Raw genomic sequence first — 25345 nt, 5'->3', positions numbered from 1 at the left:
TGGCGTTCGCCACCTCTTGCGCTGACTGAGTTGATCTGCGCTCAGGAGATTTGCCTCTGTTCTCTGGTTCGAGTAATGGGGGACCTGTCCACTTCCTGCGCAAGACTTTGTAAGAGTGATCTGTGCAGCGGACTGGAATAGTCCATAGGTCGTTGAGCGTGACCCGTTGGTACGGTTTGCCAATGATGGAGATGTTGGAGCCATCTGGGCGAAAGATTAATTTAAGGAGATCGCAGTCTCCTTGGAGAGCCTACTAGTGACCTCTGAGGCTCAGGTGAGTGAACAGACGAATTGCGTGATGTCGCAATTGTCCGGGGTGAGCTCTGGATAGAATGAGAGGACTCTCTGTGACTTCTGGAGAAAGATCGGCGTCTTGATGAGCGATGTGATGTTGATGGAGAATGCCTCGACGTCGAACGGCTCTGTGTCACCATCACTGGTGAGCCCCTTGATCGTCTCCTCAACGTCTAGCTGACCTTCGATGTTGTATGATGTGACGTCGAACCCTTGGAACATACAGATTGCACCTTCGACGTTGAGCATGTAGGAGACCTCAACGAAGAATGGATGGACGGAGAAATCCTTCTCGACATCGTTTCCTGGTGTCTGTTCGATCCCGCTCTTGACGCTGGCCGTCTGCTTGTCGCCGACAGAGACCACCGTCTCGACGACGAACGACATCTGGTGTATTTCACATTGGGCCTCGACGACTAATGTTCCTTCGACGTCAGCGAGGATCTGGCCTTCGACGTCGAACACCACTTGGACGACGACGGAGGAGATAATTGCCTTGCCTCTGGTGACGAGGCCTGTCTCGACGTCGACCGTCGTCTGGTTGACGTCGACGAAGACGCCTGCTTCCACGCCGATCGCTGATGACCCTGCGAAGGCGGAACATGTCTCGACGTCTTCCACCACCTCGCCGATGACGACGGAGAACCATGCCTCGACGTTGGGCGAGCCTGCACCAACAGAGATCTACTCCTAGACGCCGATCGTCGCCTGGTTGACGACAGCGGAGGATCCGACGTACCTGTTGTCTTCGTCGACTACCGGTGTTCTCTTGATGGCGAGCCCGACGTCAATGGTCTTCTCATCGACGTTTTCGTTGCCGATGAAGGAATTTGCGGCGCCGAGCCCGATGCCGATGGAGAGCAGATAGGGACCTTACTTCTAGATGGGGTAATGGATTTCTCTTTCCTCTTCATCAGAGACCTGCCTCTTGAAGGAGATTTCTTCTTCTCAGCCAGCCCATAGAGGCAAATCCTCTCCCTGTCCTTAAGAGTTCTTTTGGACAGTAGCTGGCAATGCTGACAGGCCTTTGGATTATGATCAGAAGGAAGGCAGAGAATACAGACAGGATGGGAGTCTGTTTTAGCCTTCTTCTTGCCACAGGCAGGGCAAGAGTCAAATAGAGAGGGCATTTTTGACTAGAAAATCATGCTCAACTCTCAAAAATAGAGATATACTCCAACAACAAAAAGACGAAGTAAAAAGCTTTTGACATAAAAATTGAAATATTTACTGACAGAAATCAGAAAAAACAGTTCGAGCTGAAATAACCAGGGTCCTGACAGAAGGAGCCGGAAAGAACAACTGACCTAACTGTCACCCCTGAGGCATGATGGGAAGCTAAGGGTCATGGCTGCCTTAAAGGCACGGTGCCAGTTTATCTGTGTGTAAGCTTTTCAGCTTTCTACAGTGAGGTTTTTATGCAATACAGCCTATGTGCTGACCAGGTTTTCTCATTCTTCCCTTGTAAGATGGTGATTTCTGCTGTTTCATTAAAACAGTATTCAAATATGCATTTTCTCCCTGCTTTTATTGGAGTGTATTTATATACAGGAGAATTTCTCACAACAGTGCTCAGCATTGCTATGGAAGGCTGCAAAAAAAAAAAAAAAAAATATATATATATATATATATATATATATATATATATATATATATATATATATATATATATATATATATATATATATATATATATATTCACTGAAAAAACCATAGGTTTCACACATGTTATAGTTTGCGGAAATTTTACTGATAAAAAACCAATGAAATTGCCCCGTTATAGTTAGTGCTGGCAACTATAACTCACGCGACCGCAATCCTCTGCTGATGCTAATACTGTATTTAGACACTTATTTGCCCATGTCTTCTTCCATACATTTTTAGCTATACATATATTACAAATATTTTTTTTTATAATGACACATATGTCATCAGCAGAATATTGCGGTCGCGTGAGTTATAGTTGCCAGCACTAACTATAACGGGGCAATTTCATTGGTTTTTTATCAGTAAAATTTCCGCTAACTATAACATGTGTGAAACCTATGGTTTTTTCAGTGAATTTGCAAGGTTTTTTAAATGCTAATTCCTAACTATAACGTGTGTGAAACCTATGGTTTTTTCAGTGAATTTGTACGGTTTTTTAAATGCTAAGTTACTTTACGCCATTCGAGGCGTGCGCGCCCACTTAACGCAGTGCGTTCCGTGCACGGTTTTTATCAACTTCAATAAGCCCTGTACATTTGGTGGCCTTCGGCCACCAAAAGCACAGGGGGTGGGGTCAATGTGGATAGTGTTTTTTTTCTTTCTATTTTTTACCGTACGCTTACGGTAAGCGTACGGTAAGCGTACTCGGCGAAATTGCCGAAAAAAAAATAAAACCGTTTTTGCTCTTGGGGAATGTTTGGGGACTCCCTCAACATGACTATGTGGGAGGGAGTTGTCAAAACAGCCCCGTAACATGTTTTTGGGCATCATGTTTGATAAATAACACTCAGTGCGAGAGACAAAATGGCGGACGCCGCTTCCTGGTTTCGGCCGATTCGAATGTTTACTAAGATCTAAGAGCCAATCAGAATCGCGCTCGCGCACGCCACCGTACGCGTACGGTAAGCGTACCGTAAGCGGGCTCAGATATATATATATTGATTTAAAGGCTATTTTCTCAGAATCTACTGAACAGATTTACACCAAACCTACAAAAGGCACTTCCTTGACATAGGGACTACCTCTCTGCCAAATTTCTAGTAATTCTGTTCAGCCGTTCGGGCTGTAGCTCTGTCTAAAGGTCCTATGGAAAAATGCATGGGAAAAACGCGTTTTGGGACCCCCCTTTTATCTCAGCCCCCGCTTGACGAATCCCCCCGAGACTTTCAGGGTAGGAGCGGAGCGTAGCGCCCCACCTATTTTGAGAAATTCGCGAGGATTCATCGACCGGCGCCAAAGTTATTCAAAATAGAATGTTGCGGATTTCCTATGGAAAAGGGGTCCTAACTATAACTACCTACTGGCGACCGCCAGTAGGTAATTTCCACATATATGTTGCATGTTTGCGGGGTCCTGCGCATGGGCGGGAATATTCATGTGCTTATGACTTTGATGAGGATGGCTTGGAAGAGAAATGAATGTTGCAGGAAAGCATGTCGTGCCTGCAGTAGGAGAAACTCATTAACCCCTTCCATGCTGCGCAGATTCCGCCGCTGTGCTGACGGAATCTTGCGCGGGCGTGGTCATGACGGAACGGTTCCGTCATGAGCACAGCTCAACCGTGGCTCATGACGGAACCGTTCCGTCATGAGCACCGAAGGGGTTAAAGAAAATAGTGCTTACAGACTAAAGACATACCATGTAACAGAAGTAAAAGGACCAGTGCTCATGGGAAGTTACATATGAAAACAAAGCAGTACTAAGTAGGGACTAACAAGCCTATTCACGAATAAGATAAGAAGCCTGCATTTACAAAGGATAACGACAAGCCAATAAAAAAATATGGGTGGAGCTTCAAATCAATACTCTAATACAGCATGCCTTGCAGAGCAGCGTATGCGCTGCCCAGGCTCAACCTAAAAAGTCTATGGAAATGTATATTGCAAATGCTACTGAACGGATTTACACTAAATTTGTCAGGAAGCTAGATCTTGGTCCATAAAGTATCCCTTTGATGTAATTCCAATCAGTAGTTTGAGATATTAAGTCTCAAACATATTTGTATATCTGGACAGGTGAGATTCAAGGGACTTTTGTGAGAGTCCCACTAACACAATTTTGAAAAATAAAGGGTTCCGACTAGCTAAGGGGGCTTTTTTCCCCTTGGGCCATCTTGCTCCTGCGGGAGAGAGCATTCTGATTGGCCACCAGCAAATTAAAGAGAAATCTTGCTGGCAGCCACTACAGGATTTGGGGGGCTAAGGTTTTTTTTAAAACCAAAATATAAGGGGGCAGGGCAGGGAAAACCAGTCCTCAAAGGGGGGCATAAATGCACTCTTGTGGCATGGCTTGGAGTTGTGACCCAAGACCAAGTACCATAAAAACAGATCAACATCTATATCTTGCGGTCTTGGCATGACTTGAATCCAGTCGTTTTTAGTGTGGGCATCGTTCCGTAGCACAATATCGTGAAGGATTGCGACGCTTTTGGAACTTCAAACAAGTTGGTAGCAGAGCTCCAGACCCACACTGTAAGGGGTGGAAAGAAAGGAACTGATGTCAGGACATGCAGGTGGCTCCTCCATGCAGCTTCCCTCAGTCACCTCGCCAGCGGTGCAGAGTAACCACACTGCACAATGCCACCTACTGGAAGGGGTTTAAGGGTGGGGCTACACTACTAAGAAAAATCTCAAAATCCAGCCTGGCACCTGGGGATTTTCTAAAACTAAGGAATCTGCAATTAGAAGTACCCATCATAAATGAGTGTTTTCTTTGCATCAAAGACAGGCTAAATGGACCTCTCTAGAAGTCGTTCTTCCGTTTACAGCAATAAGATTAGAATCAATTTCAGTCTCTCGTCTCCAGTGGTTACATGACTGGAAACTCATTGTGGTACCTTTGCAACTAGTCTTTCATCCACCCACTTTATACAACTGATACAGTGATGTTAGCTTAGATAGGCAACCTCTTGTACATAATGGACCGCAACGGATGAGCCCTTCTGATTCTGGGGTGCCGCTCGGGATCTTCGTTTGTTGCCGCACAGGGAGTCAGCCCACAGGACTGCTAGGACCAGCAGCCAGCAGCCTGCTAACACACACCTGTTGCCTCTTCCTCTGGGACTCCACCCCGTTTTCTCAGGTAGATTACAACGTGCCCATAGTCGCGCAGCGCGGGACGCAGCGCGGGCGAAGCCCGGGCCAAGGGCGGGCCCGTTTTAGCCCGTTATAGACCGGACCGGGCCACATCTCTTGGTTGTACATTGTACTTTATCTCCTCCTTTTTGTAGTCTGTCCCCCCAGAGATACTTTATTCTCCCTATTTAGAATATGTCGACTAGGGAGACTAGAAGTAAAGCTCTTTCTTCTAGTACTTCAATATCGGGGACTCTGGATTGCTTTTTACTGAGAGCCGACTCTTTGATCTCAAATGAAATTACTATCTTGGAAAGGCATCTCTCGCATGGTATTGATAATGCTAAAAGATCATCTCTTGGCCAGTTAGCAAATGCGAGAACACCTGATAGCCACGAAATGCAGCTAGAGTCAGTATCTCCTAGTGATTGTTTACAGGCAAATATGTCCTTGGCCCCAGTGTGCCAAAATGATAAAAACACCGATATCCTCTCCCCTTCTAACAGTCCTAACCTCCCTTCTGCACCTAATCAACGGCTTTATAGTGCTTCAAAAATTAATAGCAAGCAATTGCGAGCTACTCGAGAGGGGGCGGTCTCTAAAAGAAAGCGGGGAGTACAGGCTGGGGGCGGTAAAAAGAAGCTAAGGGTGGCTGATGTTTTATCCCATACAGGCACCTCTCGAGGGGTAAAAGACAAGGCAGTCTCTATTATAGTAAATGATCCAATTATTCCACCGGCTCCCTTTTTTACTCTGAGCTCTCCGATAGTCCACCCACACACTACGAATATTAGTGATGACACACCGGTTGGGGTCGATACTCAAATCCAAGTTTCTGTAGATCTTTTGAAATCTCTTTTGAACCCTCTTATTGCCAGACTGGACCAAATAGATCTCAGGCTGGCAAATATAGAAGGGTTCATTAAGCCAAGGTCTGAATTTCCCGAAACCACGCAAAGTATAGAAAGAGTAACGGGTGTCACTGTACCGATAGAGTCTTCATCTATCCCCTCTTCTAGAACAGCTGTCTCAAGTCTGGCAAATCCTCTTCCCCAAATATTGGCTGCTCGTGAAGTACCAAACCATGCTGTCCCCCCCCTCCTACTCTTGAGGTGACAGACAAACCTATCTTGGACATAGAGCAAGACAATCAGGAAATCAATGGTCCGGGGAAGGGCCAAATACTACATCTCCCTCCAGAAGCAGCGCCTCTGGTAGTCGTCCTAGCTGGAGTCCCTAAACTTACTAACACAAAGGATGAATCATTTGTTTCTCGAAAGAACAAAGTAGTAAGCTGGCTAAATAAGCATAGACCTCTTCCCCCAAAATATTTGGGTGAAATAATAATGGCTAGAAGGGTTTCATGGCTGGGATCGACTAAGAAAAGTATCCCCGGAGACTGTGTTGTTGTAAACTTAAGGGATTCTGGAGCTGTTTCTTTTATTCTTGGCTGCCCCCATCTAGAGGAAGAGTCTCTGATTCGAACACTCCCATTGGCATTCTTTTACCCACCATACGTTAGGAATCTCGGTGAGCTCTTGGAATCAGGGTAGACTCGGGTGGGCCGGAGAAGTCATTCTAGAGGGGCTATGAGCAATTATCCTCACCCAAGCACTATCCCGTATTTTAGGGACAATCACAGGTTTAGATGCTTGAGTGAAATAGATTGACTAAACACCAACCCACCGAGTATTCCGCCCTTTGTCCCTATGGACAGTGATAAAATTTCTTACACATATTCTAGACTCCCATCAGCCAGTAAGGGTGGTTTTGAGGGCTTTGATGTTCCCAAGAATTTAGTAACTAGAGCTCCTCTTGCTAAAATAACCTTAGGTGACTTGGAAAAGTCTATTCATAACAGCTTGGGGGATGCAAACCTCATAGTCACTGCGGACATTGTAGGCCCAACCCCGGAAGTTCCACTTACTCTTGCACCACTAACAATTTTATCATGGAACTTAGCTGGCATTGGCAACAAACTAATGTGCCCAGATTGGGGTCTGTTTATAGATAAGTACGACATATGTCTTTTCCAAGAAACTTGGGCAAGGGACGAACATCACCGTAGTGGTTTTGCTTCTTTCTCGATTCCAGCTAGATGGGCGGGGAGGGGCAGACCATCCGGAGGTCTGACAATTTGGGTTCGTACCCATTTGGGATGCCAGGCGACGGTGGTGGATACTTCATCCTTGGATGTGCAATGTGTGACCTTGGCATGGCCGAATGATCTTAGGCTCACTTTGATTAAGGTCTACTCTAGACCGGTAAACATTACAGCGGAGTCAAATACCATTGATGAGCTCTCCGCATTTTTAAATACTATTCCTCAGGGCTTTATTACTCTAATAGGGGGAGACTTTAATTGTCACTTTGAGCCGTTACCGGGCTTGATAGATGGTGATATCCTGGAGGAGGATGCATATTGGGCAATACCGCCAGTGGTGGGCTTGCCACCCAGATCATGGACTCCTCTTGTTGTTCAGATTACGGCCCTAACTTTAAAACACTCAATTAAGGCGTGCAACGGTCGCTTCCAATCTGATGTCCCCACCAAGTGTACTTATAATAAACCTGGCAAAGAGTCTAGGTTAGATTACATATTCGTTGATACACGTGCTTGGGATAAGGTTCTGGACTTCAGGGTTGAATCAAGGGAAGATAGTGACCACAACCCTTTGATTCTTCAGCTTCTGTCCCCGGGGAATCTAACTGACTCAAACATTGGAAACAGTGACCCCGATACAGGCTGTGATTTATCCAGCAACAGGCGTAGGCTGAGGTGGGAAAAATTAGATAACCACCCTGCCTTATTACCTGAATTATATGGAAAGATAACCCCGGTCCTTGAAGTTGTTGCCTCTCTACCATTGCATGTCCCTACCTCTGAAACCTATAAAAAACTTGGAGTTAAATCAGGAGCTAAATACTATTCTGGCCAATGTTTTAAATCCTATAGTGGATAAAGAGCGTAGGAGCCGCAATACACCTACTTGGTACAATACTGCTTGTAGAAAATCAAAAACAGAACTCCTTGAAGCTGTCAAATCTAACAATAACAAGGCACTAGTTAGACAAAAACGCTGGGACTACAGGCAGTTAGTTGAACATGCAAAATCTGAGTGGGATAGTGATAAATGGGATAACCTAATTGAGGCTCTCCATAAAAAAGACTCTCGCAAATTTTGGCAAATTGTCAATACGGGCTCGTCTGAACCCGCATCGGCTATAGCTCCTAACATTGCTGCTAGTGTGTGGGAAGCCCACTTTTCCTCCCTCTATGGTAGCGTGCCCTCCACCACTGGTATTGAAAAAAGGACCACACTTCCCCCAGTCCAATATGGGGACGACTTCTTGGAACAGGAAGTTCTAGATATAATTTCTAGTCTTCAAGCCGGTAAAGCGCCCGGCTTGGACAAACTCCCTGGTGATCTTTTTAAAAATGAACCAACGATTTGGGCACCGTATTTAACGGTGCTATTTAATGCAGTTCAAAAGGGTATGGCAATACCCAGTACCTGGTTGGGAGCAGAAATAGTTCCGATTTTTAAGAAGGGCTCCCCCTACTTCCGGCAAACTACAGGCCTATAAGCCTTATTGATGTTCCTCAAAAGATCTTTGCAAAGTTGATTTTAGAGCGCCTTGTGGACTGGATAGAGGAGTTCTCTATCCTGAGTCCTTACCAGGCAGGGTTTAGGAAGAACGTCTCAACTCTGGACCAAATCTTCCGCCTCATGATGTTATATTGGAAAACTGTAAAGGTCGAGGGTGGTTCTTTGTATATCGTATTTGTGGATTTACGTGCGGCCTTTGACTTGGTCCCTAGATCAAAACTATGGTCCGTATTATCTCAGTTGGGTATCCCTCCATCTTTACTGAACATGATTATTCGCCTTCATACGGCCAACTTCGCACAAGTCAGGTGTGGGAAGAATGGGGCATTAACATCTAGATTCTCCGTTGACAAGGGAGTCAGACAGGGGTGTGTTTTGGCTCCAACCCTTTTTTGTTTATATGTCAACGGAGCTTTCTCACATCTAAACAAGGTTATAAATAATGATGCCCCCAAACTTGCCGGTAAAAGGGTACCAGCGATAATGTTCGCAGATGATACGCTATTACTCTCTAAATCCCCGATGGGTTTACAGCGAGTCCTGAATGGTTTCAAATTATTCTGTTTGGAACTGGGTTTAGAAATCAACACCCTTAAAACAAAATTTATGATTTTTAACCCATCCACTACGACGCGCTCAAATCCACTTATAGGTGGAACTGCTTTGGAAAGGGTCCATACCTTTGAGTATTTGGGGCTCACTTTAAACGAAACAATGTCGTGGGCCCCGCATCAAATTAAGGCCCAACTGAAATTAGTCCAAGCAATTGGGGGGGGATTATGAAATTTTTTAGTACATCACTGTAAAACCGCTTGCCCCTCCCCTTGAAATTTACAAAGCCCAGGCAAGGGGTCGAGTGGCCTATGGAGGTGAACTCTGGGGGACTAAATGCTCCTCAGAGATTACATCCATAGAAACCAGGTTTCTAAGGCAATTGCTTGCCCTCCCCTCAAGCACTCCTTTACTTCCACTGAGACTCGATCTGGGCTTGCGACCAATTGATGAAGTTCTTGGTCTCAAACCACTATTATTTTGGCAGAGGATCTGGACTACTCCAGAGCTTCAGGTATATAGAAATGAACTCTCAGAAATGTTGAGCCTACCAAATGTAGGGAGACACCCCTGGTTTAGCTATGTGAAGAAGGAACTAGGATTATTAGGCCTACCACAATTATGGTCGGACCCGTTGATAACATGCTCTACTGTTCCCCGAAAGCTTCTTATCAACTCCTACTATGAAGCCAAGCTAGCAGCCCTTATTCGTAAATCTCAATCTTCTATCTTAATATATGCTTTTTTAAATTTCAAAGATTCTTATCATTTTGAGGAGGCTGTGAGTGAGATTAGACCCCACCTCGCTAGGAAATTATATATACAGTGGAGGTACGGCACACTGCCCATAAGAGCTTTCACTAGCAAATGGATGCCGCTCTCCCCCAAAAACTGTCCAGGTTGTGATGCAGAATCTGAAACGGATTTACACGTACTATTTTTCTGTCCTGCTTACAAAAAAAATTAGGAAATGTTGGATAGTGCCTGTTTGTAGGAATTTAGGGTTTATTCTATGCATGCCTGCCTATCGGGTCTTCAAAACAGATCTATCCACTCATAGTTTTTGCTGTATCTTAATTTCTTGTGTCTATGTGGAGGAAGAGAAGATCTTGTGTAACTACAGCTTGAACTTTTGGGTATTTAGTTTAGGTAAATAATTTTTATATGCATTGTGATTATGAGTATGTGGACCACTAATTGTACTTTTAGCTAAATTGTCTGTACTTTTATGACTATGTGTCGAAATAAAGATTGAGATGACGATTGCATCAAAAATGCATTTCACAAAACAGCACATGCCTTTTAACATTCTAAAATTATTTAACCATGGCAAAGTATTGCTCCTTGGAAAAACAATTCTACTGAATGCATCTCACGCTTATGCCAGTTTGCCACTTATCTGGTAGCCGAGCTAATTTACTCACTATTATCAAGCAAAACTTTTGTTATGTTATGTTGATTTGTTTAGCACACTAATCCCTGGAGAGGGTATCCAGATGCTTGGGCAAGGTGTGCAGGTGTGTGATCCCAAGGTGATTATATAAGGAGCCATGTCATCAACTTCTTGCGAAACTCAATAAATGAGGGGGAGGCTCTGATGTTCTGAAGGAGGTCATTCCTGGTCTTGGGTGTGACGCAGGAGAATGAGCAAATGCCAGTTTTGCTTTTGCAGATGCCGGGCGTGTGTGCGAGTTAGTGAGGCAGAGCGTAGGGGGTCTGGTGGGTTGGTAAAAGTGTATGCGGCTGTTCAGGTATTCTGGTCATGAATTGTATAGGGCTTTGTATGGGTGCATGAGAAGTTTGAATTGGCTGTGCTAGTGAATGGAGAACCAGTGAAGCTTCCTGAGGTGCGGTGTGATGTGGGTGCAGTGTGAGAGGTCGAGTAGGAGTCTTGCGGCTGCGTTCTGGATGGTATGGAGTCTGTGTAGGAGTTGTTTGGAGATTCCGGCGTAGAGAATGTTGCCGTAGTCCAGCCTGCTGGTGAGGAGGGCTAGTGTGACGTCTATGGTGTTCTCAAGCAACTACTTGAAGATTTTTTTGATGCATGCATAAGATGCGGAAGCAGGAGGTGCACACTGCTAGACTTGAGCTGTTGAGTTCATCATCACAGATTTCTTACGTGGTCTGTAGGTGTTGGTCTGAAACGCCAACGGCCACCAGGTGGAATCCCATGGGGAGATCTTGTTGCCAAAGGCCAATATTTCTGTATTGTCGGTGCTGAGCTTCAGGCAGGTGGTTCGCATCCAGTTTGCTACCATGGTTATGCAGTTGGTTCTGGTGGTGGTTGTCTTGTCGGTCATGAAGAGGATGAGTTGGGTGTCTTCGGTGTAGAAGAGGACGGTGATGTCTTCTGATCGGATGATGTTGGTAAGCGTGTCATGTATTATTGAAAGGAGTGGGGCTGAGGGACGATCCCTATGGGACACTGCATATCAGTTTCTTGGTCTCTGATGTGAAGGGAGTCAGCCTGACACTTTAGGTTCTTCCTGTGAGGAAGGAACGGATCCATTTGAGAATTAATCCTTATCTCGTGGAATCTTCTGATGAGGGTGTTGTGGGAGACCGTGTCGAAGGCCATGGAGAGGTCTAATGGAATGACGGATGCAGTTTTTCCTCAAACCAGGTGGTTTCAAATGTCAGTGGTGGATGCGACGAGTGCTGTTTTGGTGCTGTGGTTCTTTCCGAATCCTGACTGGGTGCTGTCCAGAAGATGGTAAAGATTGTGGGAGGTTGTTAGTTGCTTCTTAATGGCTTTCTCAATCACTTTGGTCGGATAGTGGACCACGGAGATGGGTCAGAAGTTGCTCAGTTGATTCAAGTCTGCTGTGGGCTTTTTGAAAACGGTGCTGATTTCTGCAAATTTCCATTCACACGGGAAAGTGGTGGACGTGATGGGGGTGTTGATGATGTGAGTTAGGCTGGTGCCGATTGGTCATGTTAACAGGTTGTAGGGCATGTGTCCATTCAGGCACAAAGTGAATGGTCTGCATGATTGATTGAAGCTAGCCTGGCTGATGACGGCTGATTAGCCAGAAACCAGTCCCAGGATGCTTGTTTCCGGTCCAGGGAAGACACGGCTTGGCAGTTCGGGATGGACTGTTCCCATGAGGCACAGGGTCAGACTGATTTGCATATGGTCATGTCTGAACTAGGGTGGCGGAGTGAGCTAAAGAATGAGGGTGGATTAAACCCAGATCAGTTGACTGGGGGTGAGTGCTTGCAATGTTCAACACTCCGTCCATCATCCCCTTTGGTTTTGAGCTGAAGAGTAGCCTTGATCAGTTTGTTTCCAACTCCCCGACCCTGCTTCCAACAATATTACCTAATTTTTAGGCACACCCTGTAACCAGACAACGCTCCATCCATGGAGACACAGAGAGAAGGTATGCAACAACAAGCAGGAATATTAATCTTACACCATCTTCTCACAGGGATCTTCCCTGAGCCCCACGCTTTTTAACACCTATATGGCCCCATTGGCTTAGATAGTCCTTCCATTCGGCATAAAAATCATTACCTACGCAGATGACACCCAACTGGTGGTGGCACTAAACCACCCTGAGGGATCATCCTGCGCTCTAGGTGTTTGCCTAGAGGCGGTAGCCGAATGGATGGACCGCTCCCACCTCAAGCTAAATGGGGGCCAAGACCGAACTGATGTTCTTGGGTAAAATACCATCACCCACCTCAGCACTCATTTGGCCGACTTGTCTTGGCCCCATGCCCATCCCAAAGCAGCAGATTAAAAGCCTTGGCATGTGGCTCGACAGCTCCCTCTGCTTCAACCATCAGGCTACCAAGCTCTCTGCTACGTGTTTTGGCCTAATGAGGATGCTCAGGAAAATTCTACCTCTGCTCCCTTTTCAGGCAAGGAGGATTATGGTACAGGCCCTCATATTGTCCCGCTTGGACTACGGGAACGCACTATACCTGGGAGCCCCTCAGTCCACACTCCATAGACTACAAGTAATCCAAAATTGTGCGGTTCGCCAACTGCTCCAGATTCCCCGGAGACAAACAGCGAAACTTGCTCTGAGGAAACTTCACTGGCTGCCTATCCGGGCCAGGATCCATTTCAAGGCTATGTGCCTGGCCCACAAAGCTATTTGGAAATCTGGCCCACACATTATTCAGTCTTTGGTTACCCCCTATCAGCCCTCTAGGAGTCTTCGTTCCAGTTCTGCTTCTCTTGCCACTCCACTGAAAGTGCGAAGATCTAGGTGGGGTGGACGTTCTTTCTCTCTGAATGCCCCCAACCTTTGGAATGCCCTCCCCCCCACTCTCCGAGGAGAATCTAATCTATTGGTCTTCCGGAAACTGCTCAAAACACATCTCTTCATCACGGCACACTAGCAGGACCAGCCTTTCAGTCTCTCCGCTCCACAAAGTGCTAGGAGGCCTCAGGGTAGCTAAGTACTATACAAATCTAATTTCATTCATCTTGCCTCACAAGCTTGCCCAAGTGCAGCACCAGGTCTGTGGCGTACAACCTGAGGAATGCCCCGCCCCCCCCCCGCCAGCCCTCATGCATACTTTACACCTTGGTCACACTATAAACATGAAGTCTACAACAATTCCCTTGCAGAATGCAGGCCATCGCCATGGTGTTGTCTCACGTATATTATGCCAAAAGACCGCTCCTTGGAGCCCTACTCTACCCACTCTGCAGACTTGAACAAACCCAAACACAGCTGCAACACAACCCCTGCAACTATGTCCACATGATCACATCACTACGGCCCTGAAAACTGAAATAGCCGTCTGTGGTTAGACTTAGCTCTTTAGAGCTTGCTGCATCACCCATATGGCATTTATGGAGTCAGACCGACCTTCCTTCAACTGAAACTTAGCAAATAATGCCAAAGAAGCATGATTTGATCCAAACTGGCACTCTGAACGGTCCAACAATTATCTCAAAAATACCCCATTGTCCATAACTTTCTTTGTTCAGACAGTCTAATTCTGGAACTAAATACCTGCAATAAGGAAACCTCAAAACTAACATGAATTTCAAAGAGCTGTGAAGACTGTCTGATCTGAAACATGACTTCTCTGCCATAAATCAAACTAGAGTAAGACAGTAAATACCTACAAGCTAGATTCCAGCTATTTATGCATCATGCCTCTTTACAGAACTTTGTTCATCCATTTAAAGCAGCTACAAGTTGCAGCACTAAGAATGGACCTCTGACCCTCACACACAAAACCGAAAGATGCTCAAACAAATAACCATGCACAACAAACTAGATAGCCTCTTATCTGACAACCTAGAAGATTGTATACACTACTGTTCTCACATAACTAAAACTTTAAACCCACCCTCGCCGAGCATGCACAACAAATAAAAAACGCAGGTCTCTTACTAGACCTCCCAGAAGTGCTTAGGTCAGGGGCAACAACAAAAACTGACTACAGCATAATACAGTAATTTAGCAAGTTGGGTAGCTCCTCAACTGCCAGCCCAGAAAAGTGCTTCAGAACGACGCCAGTAGAATAAAGTGCTATGCACGTGCTACTAGGGAAAACCCTAAAAGGCTGGAACAACTGAGTTTTGCTTGTGATCCATCTGGAAACCACAGGGTAACCACACCAATAACCACTATCATTGTAAAAGAGAGACCTTGCTCACACTGATATCACAAAGGATACACAATGGGAAAGCTTCAGTTTCATTGATTGAAAGCATTTCAAAGCACCACCATCTCATGAACAGGAAATAATCTTGGAATTTCTTGGCCCTATCTCGGTCTACTGTGCCACAGCCTGGCTCCTCTCCAAATACCTCAGAAGTAATGCTGCTTCCTGGAAGCAGCATTGAGAGCTCTATATCTTATCTATCAAAAATGTCCTTTTTAAAAAAGTCATCTCTCTCGGAGTTGCCATTCTTTGGGCGTTTCTGAAATCTCCAACATTGGACTGAGGCTGATAATGGCAAACAAACATTCCACAGCTCTACGCAGTCTACACATCCGCTTGTCAAGACAGGCACAGCAGTATGAGATGCATCTAAAATGTTAAACGAGGACTGCACCTGCACCACATCGCTAGCCCCCTGGACACGCAACCCTCACCCAAAATCATACCCACTAGGCTACACCTCCTACGTGCCTGTGAAATGTACCTCAGTACAATACCTGTTATTTGTTATGCAAATTAGTTACTCTGAATGGAAGCAGTTCCTGTCCTGTGATATATATCCAAAGCCAAATATGCAAAAATTTAAAAATCCGTGAAAGAAAAAGAATATATATGAATAATTAACATACAAAACAAACGTCCTATTTGTAATAAGATATGAACAATGAGCCACTCGTCACACAGTGGAAAGAACAGGCATTCATTAGCGATATGTTTGATACGTTTCGCTCTGCAAAAGCAGGACAAAGAAGCTATTTCTACCCATACTGTTTCTTTTGTCATGCTTTATCTATCACACAATATTTTTTTTGCAGCTGGAGCAGTGGCTATAACTTGCCCTCGCTAATGGGGAGCGATGGGACATCAGTTGTGACAGCTCGTTAGCACAGTTATTGGGGTAGTCCTAGGTTTTGAAGGTTTCACATTGTTTTAGTGAACAGAAATATTGTGTAAAAAATATAATATGGTTAACGTATACAGCGGGTTAGGTAAGTCATATGCACGGGTATCCAAGCAAGATTGTGCAAATTACAGGTATACATTGGGAGTAGCATAAGATGTTCTGGAATCTGTCTTAAAACATACCCTTTTAGTGTTGATGACACTCCAAAGCCTTCTTGAACAAGGCAATTTTCTAGATATTTACTAATGAGCAGCGAAGTGGCTGGTTGAGTTTTAAAGCATGTATGGAGTGGCTTGAAGAGTAAGGGGATATGCAGCCATGGGAACAGTCTCTCTCCATTTGATCTTTGTGAACTGTGAATATCAAGGCCTGCACAGCTAGAGGTTCCTAGTGTCGGCAAGTAACTGGTGGGTGGAGGGGGAGATGGTGCGGTCTGCTCTACAAGTACTTGTTCCAGAAGTCCTTGCTCAGAGCGTTTTGAATCTTGTCCTCATCTTTAAGTGAGATAGCGGATTATTTAGCCGTCGGTCCATTTTTCTGTGTTCTTGTGCTTTCAAACTGAACTCTAACATGGCTGTCTAGTTGTGTACCATTGAAAGACGCCTACGGGTTTTCTGGGATATTCCAGTTCAGGTTCATAAGTATTTGGACAATGACAAAATCGGAACGGTATACAGGAACTACAGATTAAACCAATGAAAACATCCAACCTAAAATTAAAGGTTTTCGGTCTTTTAAACACTTTGATCTCCCGGGCTAGGCAATTCCGCAGATTCACACTCAATGCCGCAGCAACTGGCTCCTTCCTGATGGTGCACAGGCTAATGTGAACGGTTCACCAGGAGGTGCATACAGGAAGCTCTAACAGCGGTTTGAGTTTAAAGCCAAAGTCTACATCTCAAGGTTCTATGCAGCACTGTACAACAGGCTCTATTCCACATAACTAAGGTTCTAAACCGTTCTGTTTTTTGTGAGGAGTCAGGAAAGTTTCCTCAGTTTGTGCGAAACATGATTCCAACACCCAAAATGAGAAACACCTTGTCTGTGTGGTTTTAGATTCTTTACAGACATCCTAGGACCTCTGGATGCACCATTAACCAAGGTGTTCCACTAATGGATGCAAAATCCTGTAAAAGCACTAGTGACAGGGACTCTTTCCTCAAGAAAGTGACGTAGCTTAGCCAATATCTCGATATAAAATCAACATCTTTTGTGCGATGGCTGAGTTTTCATAGATAAATGCTTATAAAACAAATTCCAGGGTTCGGACTTCTTGGGCCAAAGTAGTATAGGAGACTGCCCAATCCACATGCTTTCATAAGCTGGCCACTGGCTTTAGAATACAGGACTAAGAGCTGACTAGCTCTCCTCAAACTTCGACGTGCTGGCATTAGGAGATAACCACCCGCCCACCCCCAGATCCAAAGTGGTCTCTCATTCAGGAGACTGTTCATTTATTCAAAGTCCGTTAAGGCATCACCATTGCCTCCGTTGTCGTAAACCCAGAACTGTGGGTCATCAGTGTAAATATGAAACCCTATTGCTGACGCCTGGAGGCGGGCTTGCAGCAGCTGCGTGAAAATATTAAGCAAAGCAGCTGACATGGTGGAAGCCTCTAGAACTCCTCAAAAGGATTCTACTGGGGCACTATGTCCCCTAGAGGCTCTCTGTCCGAGAAGTAATCTAATCCAATAGAAAGATTTATTGCTGAACCATCTGCAAGAGGCATTTTCAGAGTGCCAAGGACCACCACAGAAGAGGAGGCAGACCCCTCCACCTGCTCCAATATAGCCACAGAGCCTGAGCCTGCCGTCTCCAGGAGCAGCTACAAAAGTGCCGACTCTATACTTTACCAGGGTCTATACCACAGATGAGCTGTATTATGTTCATTATTGAGCAGAGGAGGAGAGGAAATAATCACATCATGCCACAACTAGGAATGTCATCAGCCCTAAAATACTTGTTCGGTTTTAAAACAATTTCGGGGCAAAAACCATTTAAATGAATTTGCTTAACCACCATGTCTATCTGAAGAGGGAAGGACAGGCCCGAGTGAAATAGCACACTAAGGGGCTTTAATTTTCGGGGCACACGACTCCTAGGGGCCCAATTTAGATGACCAATATTGTACCTTTATCAGTATCCCCACCATCAATACCTCTGCTTTGGATATGCTCAGGCACCGACTAACAGATACCGTCTAAGCGATCCAAGAGGATGGAGCAGCTCTCGGAGCGATTCTCTGGTTGTAGGCGACGATGGAGAAGCACCAAAACTAGCCTCTGGGTATAGGTGAATCCGAGTACTATCTGCGCACATTCAATGATCCCAGGTGCGTTTAGCGTACATTAGAATGATACAAAGATCCAAACTCGTTCCCAGGCATGGCGCTACTGGGGCGCACACCGCTGCACGCGAAGGAGCGGAAAACAACACCGATTCAACTATGATGCGTATGAGGCAAGGCTGCTGAATAACATCTCACACTCCTTAGGTAATCCCAACTGTTACAAAATCATTTACACAAAAAAAGGAAATATGATACCATTTAATTAAAATCTGGATTTCCTAATGCCCAGTTCGAGGTGTAAGCAACAAAGCGGTTGCAGAAGAACTGAGTAAACAGTTCACAATTGATTTGTACCCGTAAGACCCTGCCCGATACTACCCGGACAATCATCTACTGGGAAAAACACATTTGCAGCAACTTCTTAAATGAACCATTTTTTCTCAGATTTTTAAATCTACCTCCTTTCATAACAACTTGCATTACTTAAAGTATAAGTCCTCGAGTTTAAACCGAACAGCTTTTTTTCAATGTAGAAAAACACTTTCAGGTTCAAAACATAACCTGCCTCATTTGTCTTGAGAATGCGCAATCTCCTTTGCATTTATGACGGAACTAATAAAGGGGGGGGCCAGGTTCAGCCTTGCAATGCATTCAAAAGTAGCAGTCTGCTCTGGCCTCCAGGTGCAGTTCAAAAGCCTGTTTTTGGAAAGACATTTACTGTATAAATGGGATGTCCTCTCATGCATGGCACTTAAAGACACATAAGAGTGTGGAAACTTGGAGGCCTCGTCCTACCTTTAAAAACATAAAAGAAAAGCAAAACAGCTATCTATGGACTATTTACTTTTACTATTAACTATGTGTACTCACATTTGCAAACTATTCAAAAACACTGAAGCTCGTCCGATCTGCAACCAACCTAGCAGATCACTTTCCTCGCCAATTGTAAGCGCTGTGCACCGGCAGCCTGTTCATGAGTGAGCACTTTTCGAGCTGCCCAGCCACGTCCCTCGAACCCTCCATGCTGTAGGTGCACACTATTTGCTTAGTAGAGTTTACTTGTACAAACCCATTATCCGAACAAGCGACCCATCTTACTAGGCGGATATATGGGGCCAGATTGGGAGGCCGCTCATGGACGCATCTGGCCGCCATGCGATGGAACGCCCTCCCTCTGAATCTGCGGCTCACTACGAATCTAAGGCAATTTAGAAAGCTCCTGAAAACATGTCTTTTTAAGGGTTAAACTAGAAGTGGCAGTGTTTTAAGATCATTGGGCCTCCCTCGCCGATTTGTCCTGCTACTCCACACTCCCACCTGTTTGACCACGCAAGGATATTCCTTCTGTTTGAGTGTTGTGAATAACATTATAAATCAATATAACATAACATTTGTTTTGGTCAGTATGACAGGAGAAACCAACATTATATTATTAAACCACAGCCCTAAGCCCCTCCCAGCCACCAGTTAAACGGAACAGGCTAGGGTAGGGATAACATGGGCAGATTAAAAAGCACAGGTTTGAAAGCTCCATTACACACAGCCTGGAGGACACTTAGCTTCTTAGCAGACTAAAAAAAAAAAAAGTTATGCAGGGGTGGAGCTGCCCTTTAAGAACCTATATTCATTCGCGCAGCTACCCGATCATCGGGAACTCAAAATAAATATGTGATTTAGCTCTGTGCCTCTCAATAGTTATTTATTTTAGGGTGGGAAGGCACTCAAGATGCCGACTCTGCAGATGCTTTTTCAATCCAGATAGATGCTGCGGTGCTCATTGGCCACAAGGAGGCTACAAGGGGATACCTTTTCCATTTCTGTTATCAGGCATTTCCAACCCTCTGTATTTTGGAACAATGTTCTCAGAAAGTGGCTATAGGCTGACTGTGTGAAGATGCAACTCCACTTCCATGTTACTGTCCATGAAAGGTGAGTGGACGATCTGTACATGACCAGGTGAGGGATGATTCTCATCTGAAGCCTGGTGCATCTACAGTGTGGTAAGGAACACAACAGTGCGGGCACGACAGACACCACTGCAACCAAGGATCCACTGGCATGAAGCGCAGCAGACACCAGAGAAGAAATGGAATCACTGGTGGGTACACAGAGGAGCGGGTAGTAGTGTGTGCCCTCTTGCCTCCATGGGTCTGGCTCTCTGGTTCCCCGGTCTTCAAAGGACACAATATAAAAAACGAAGCGATGGCTTATAAGGCACGTTATTCCATGCCTGAATAACCGTGCACTAGCACCAGAATCCTTTCAGCCGCACAAGTTACTGCAATAAAGCAGTGAGAGCGCTACTGCTCACTTCAATGACTAGTAACGTGCACTACTATAATACTTGCAGTTACTTACGTGGTGTTACTTGCTTTTTGTAGAGTGCAGGGTTTGCACGTTCCTTTGCCTATTGATGCTTTTGGGATCACCAAGTGTTAATTATGGATTATTAATGGAGGACAGCTGTTTAAAAGGGGTATGGCCAGGAAGTTAGCAGACTCTCCTCCTGGGCCTTTGGCCTTGTAAGTGTGGGTGGAGGGGTCAGTAGGGTGAGAGATTTCCCTTCAGTGGATCAGGCATCATACATGCCCCTTATACCTACAACGATGTGTGGAAGTCTATGTTCACTAGAATGGTTTGTGTGCCATCAGTAGGATGGTGACGTAAATGGCTCTTGGCTGCGGACAACACGATCTCAACTTGTACTCATTATTCACCGATTCAATGACAGACGCTGTAATACATTTATTACATATAATATGCCATATCAATAATGGCTAGAGTCATAGAACAGATCATGTCTGGTGTGGCATAAGCAAGTTCAAAAAGAAAACAATCAAGACCGTGCCAATTTGATAGTAGTGAAGAGGTCTGCATCACTGGTCCTTCCATTCCTTTGGGGTAACTCGACCAACAGGTGAAAAATTCCATGTAATTCAAGTCTGTGGTACTACATAACTCCATATGGAGACACAGAACACAAATCCAGAGGCCAGGACAACATTGCCATATTTATCATGACAATCGGGTCCAGTTTTATGATGGCTCTGTCTCGCTGCAATCCTCTGAATGCCACAAGCAGACAGCGAGAGAGCACTTCGAGCCAGAGGAAACACGACTGCAGAGAGAGCAGGGACGCCGGGTGCACTTCCCACTCAATGACAGACACTGCTGAATTTTCCCCGGTGCGGCCAGCATCCCGGCTACAGATTGAATATCAAACCCATGTAGACCAAATACAGAGGGGCCCACGTGGGCCCTCTTCCGCAGGAATCGAGAAGACTCCGCCTTCTCTGAATGTGGACAACCCTCAGATGCAAATCCATCTGGTGCAAATTCCATGGGACACACAGTCCACTTGGGAGGGATCAAAGCAAGCTCACTGGAAGCCACGCCTGGGGTCATGGAGTACAAATGTCCGCCGGTGACTACAGGCATACACCCTTAAACTGTACAAAGCAGAGGAGGCAACTTTACCACCATGTGTCCTTGCTCTACTGCTGTTACACAGATATTGTTCTAATGGGGAGGCAGGGGGGTGCCAATCCTTTCTTGATTGAAGCATTTTATCTCATTTTTCAATATAATGCCGTTTGTAACTATTGTCATCACATAAGGTGAAAGAACTCCGGCAGAACAAGTTAATGCAACTTTTGGAAGTTTTTGATTTTAACTAAAAAAAGAGCTTTCTGGTTCATTGGCAGCTTTTGCAATGCATGGAACGGTATAAGCTGGACCAGAAGTTGAGCTTCACTGGACAGATTTAAATTCGTTATTTTTTTCAATACATAAAATACACTTCATTTTCAAAGTATACCTTTAAACTGTATAAGGACTCTCAGACTCAAATGCAGCCTTGCACCTTCAAGTGAGTGCAAATGAAGGAGAAGGAATGCAGAGAAACCACCAGACTGGAGAACAGAAAAAAAACATTTGCATTGCAATAGGTCTCGCATTTATGAGACTTTAAGCTATTTTATGTGGGTTTTCTTAAAACAAATAAAATGCATCGTCATTTATAATGCCAATAGCTTAAAAAACGTGCAAGTGCGAGACCTATTACATTAAAAAAAAATTATAGCACGTATTTGCAAAGGGTTAGTAGAGAGCATGTCCTGCCTGCAGCAGCAGGCAGGACAAAGCTATTTGAGAAAATAGTGCTCTGAGGCTGTAATTAAAGCCTACTGAGCAACAACACACGTAAGAGGGGGATGTCGTCATGGGAGGTTACAAAAATGAGACAAAGCGGTACTAAGGAGGGACTGCTAAGCCTTTTGACCAATGAATAGCCACAGTTTACAGTGGACAATGACACAAGAAAATGAAAAATCTGGGCGGAGCTTCAAGTCCCTACCTCAATACAGCATGCCTCATAGACCAGCGCATGCGAGCTAAAAAAGGGACTGTCCCCAAGAACGTGGGTACAGGAAAGACGCCTTCATACAGAAGGACATGCATCAACTCATAACACCTAACTCCAGTTAACATACTCACACTACATGCCAGGCAATGGCTAGCCAAATAAACCTGACAGACCTCAGACAACACCCATTGAAAAGCATACACCACTCACCTATGAATTATAAAACACACAGTAGAACTACAAATACACTACTGAGGTCACAGCTCATAAATTCAACCAGATACAGATCTAGGTTTGGAAGTTCAGACTCTGGGTCAGAAGGTGCTGGACATCAATTGAGCTCTGAGGCTGTACGCAGGTGGTATGTACTTATGTGAAGTTCAGACTGCCACGTCCTCTTACCTGCTGGTAGATGTACCCTGGAATACTATTTTGCCACTGATCGTGGTGATCTGTCAGCGATCCATTGAGAGCTTCACTGGACGGAGGTGGGGGCACAGGTGGTGGGACAGCTACTTCCTGATAAGTGTGGTTTCCAGTTGGATAGGAATAAGGCGTTTCCTCCGCAAGGAAGACCGGTCGCTTGGAAATGTGCGACGTCGTAGACTCCAGGTCAGCCAGTAAGGCATCTGTAACAGAACCAGACATCCATTAGTGTCAAGAGGCAGAGTCTAATCAATTTTCTCCACAGTTTTATATAGCGCAAACTCGACCCAAAGCTATTGGAGCGCTTTACATGAGCACCAGTTACTTTACAAAAGGACACATTCATTTTTATGGTAGGCACTCAGCACAAGGAGATGAAGTGATTTGCCCAGAATCACAGGATGTTGAGACAACGCAGAGAGATTAACCCAGTTCCCCAAATCGAAAGTCGGCAGTTCTGGCCATTATGACACATCCTCTCCCTAATACAACCTTTCTTTAAGCAAAACACAAACTCTTGGTAAAACTGCAAAAGTTAACAATAAAGGTCCTTTATTGATTAAATCTGCTTTTTGTATTATTAAATGTATTGTCCTAAAGGAGGGAAAAAAAAGGTTTTATGCAAGTTAACGCATTCATAGCAGTGATCTGAGAGATCTTAAAACTTGACGAGACCTTGAATCGCGGCCAGTCCCCTCAGCCTATAATCCTTTCCAGGTTAATAAAGTATTCCAGGTCTGTTTGAGTATGGTGGTTATGTGGGCAAGAGTTGCCTCTTCCCCACAAAACCACCATGCCCAAACAGAAATATACAGCATATCCCTCTGTATACAAGCATTTATTTGTACTATAGATATCTAACCATGTATGTGTATTGCTTTGTATGAACGTGTAGAATAATTAGGTATGTGTATTGCTTTGTATGAACGTGTAGAATAATTAGGTATGTGTATTGCTTTGTATGAACGTGTAGATTATATATATCTCTAGTCAAGGGCTGCTGAGCCCGAAACGCGTCATGGCGGCATTTTGCACATAATAAAAAATAAGAGCACAAAGAAATTGGAGTCAGTTTCCTGCTTGAGAGTTCAAAAACAAGGAGCTTTTTAAAGTTGGGAACTTATTTATCTATCTATCTCCATCTCCATCTCTCTATATATATATATATATTCACTTAAAAAACCATAGGTTTCACACACGTTATAGTTAGGAATTAGCATTTAAAAAACCTTGCAAATTCACTTAAAAAACCATAGGTTTCACGCAGGTTATAGTTAGGTGGTCATTTCACACGTAAAAAACCAATGAAATTCCCCCGTTATAGTTAGTTCAGATAACTATAACTCGCACGCCCGCAATCCACTGCTCATGACGTCACATTACATCACTCATGACATGGTCAATGGCATCACTCATGACATCACTGATGACATCATCCTTGTGATATCTGAACTAACTATAACGGGGGAATTTCATTGGTTTTTTACGAGTGAAATGTCCACCTAACTATAACCTGTGTGAAACCTATGGTTTTTTATGTGAATTTGTACGGTTTTTTAAATGCTAAGTTATGTATTTATTAATATATTTTTTTTTCAAGGTTTTTCACCGTGCGCACACGGTGAGCTACGCGCACCGTGCACGCGCTTTGGGCGACCTGTGCGCTGCGCGCACCCCGCTATTTTTTTAAAAACAATAAAAATGTTTTTTTCACCCTTGGGGGTCCTTCTGTGACCCCCTGACAAAGGCTAGGGGGTCAGGAACTCTCTTCCCAGCCCCCTTTTCACGTTTTCCACCTTTTTTCTACCTTTCCTTTTCAGTGCGACAGACAAAATGGTGGCCGACACTTCCTGATTTCGACCGATTCGAATGTTGACTGACATCTAACAACCAATCAGAATTCTGCTCGCGCACGGTACCGTGCGCGCACTGTGCACGCATATAGATATTTATATGCTTTTAAATGCTATTTTCTCAGGAAATACTGAACAGATTGACACCAGACACTTCCCTGACCTGAGGACTACCTCTCTGCCAAATTTCAAGTAATTCTGTTCAGCCGTTCAGGCTGTACCTTCGACTAAAGGTCCTATGGAAAAATGCATGGGGAAAACACGTTTTGGGACCCCCTTTTTTCTCGGCCCCCCCCCTTGACGAATCACCCCGAGACTTTCAGGATAGGAGCTGAGCGGAGCGCCCCATTCGTTTTGTAAATATCGCGAGGATTCGTCAACCGGCGCCAAAGTTATTCAAAATAGAATTTTGAGATTTCCTATGGAAACACAATCCTAACTATAACTATCTACTGGCGACCGCCAGTAGATAATATATATATATTGCTATACGAGTGCTCAACCCTTGAGGGTGCACTCGGGAGACTGCAATCTTTTTCTCAGCACTGCCAGCGCTCCAACCTCTGAATGAGCCTGACGCGTTTCGGACGTTTCCTTAATCATGGGCTGATTCCAGTAACTAGTATGGCAGCTG

At 44.7% G+C, this 25345-nt stretch overlaps 1 protein-coding gene across 2 annotated transcripts in view; it reads right to left on the bottom strand.

Moving 5' to 3' along the window:
- The window catches only part of PXN (paxillin), a 339773-nt gene that overhangs the window by 168743 nt on the left and 145685 nt on the right, over window positions 1-25345 (bottom strand). For both annotated transcript variants that reach the window (XM_085634086.1, XM_085634087.1), the window contains exon 2: window positions 22835-23061. In XM_085634086.1, coding sequence (XP_085490212.1) covers window positions 22835-23061 — 227 coding nt within the window. The remainder of the gene's footprint in view (window positions 1-22834; window positions 23062-25345) is intronic.

Source organism: Triturus cristatus, chromosome 11, assembly GCF_964204655.1.
Source record: "Triturus cristatus chromosome 11, aTriCri1.1, whole genome shotgun sequence".
NCBI lineage: Eukaryota > Metazoa > Chordata > Amphibia > Caudata > Salamandridae > Triturus > Triturus cristatus.
This window is presented reverse-complemented; position numbering and strand designations above follow the sequence as displayed.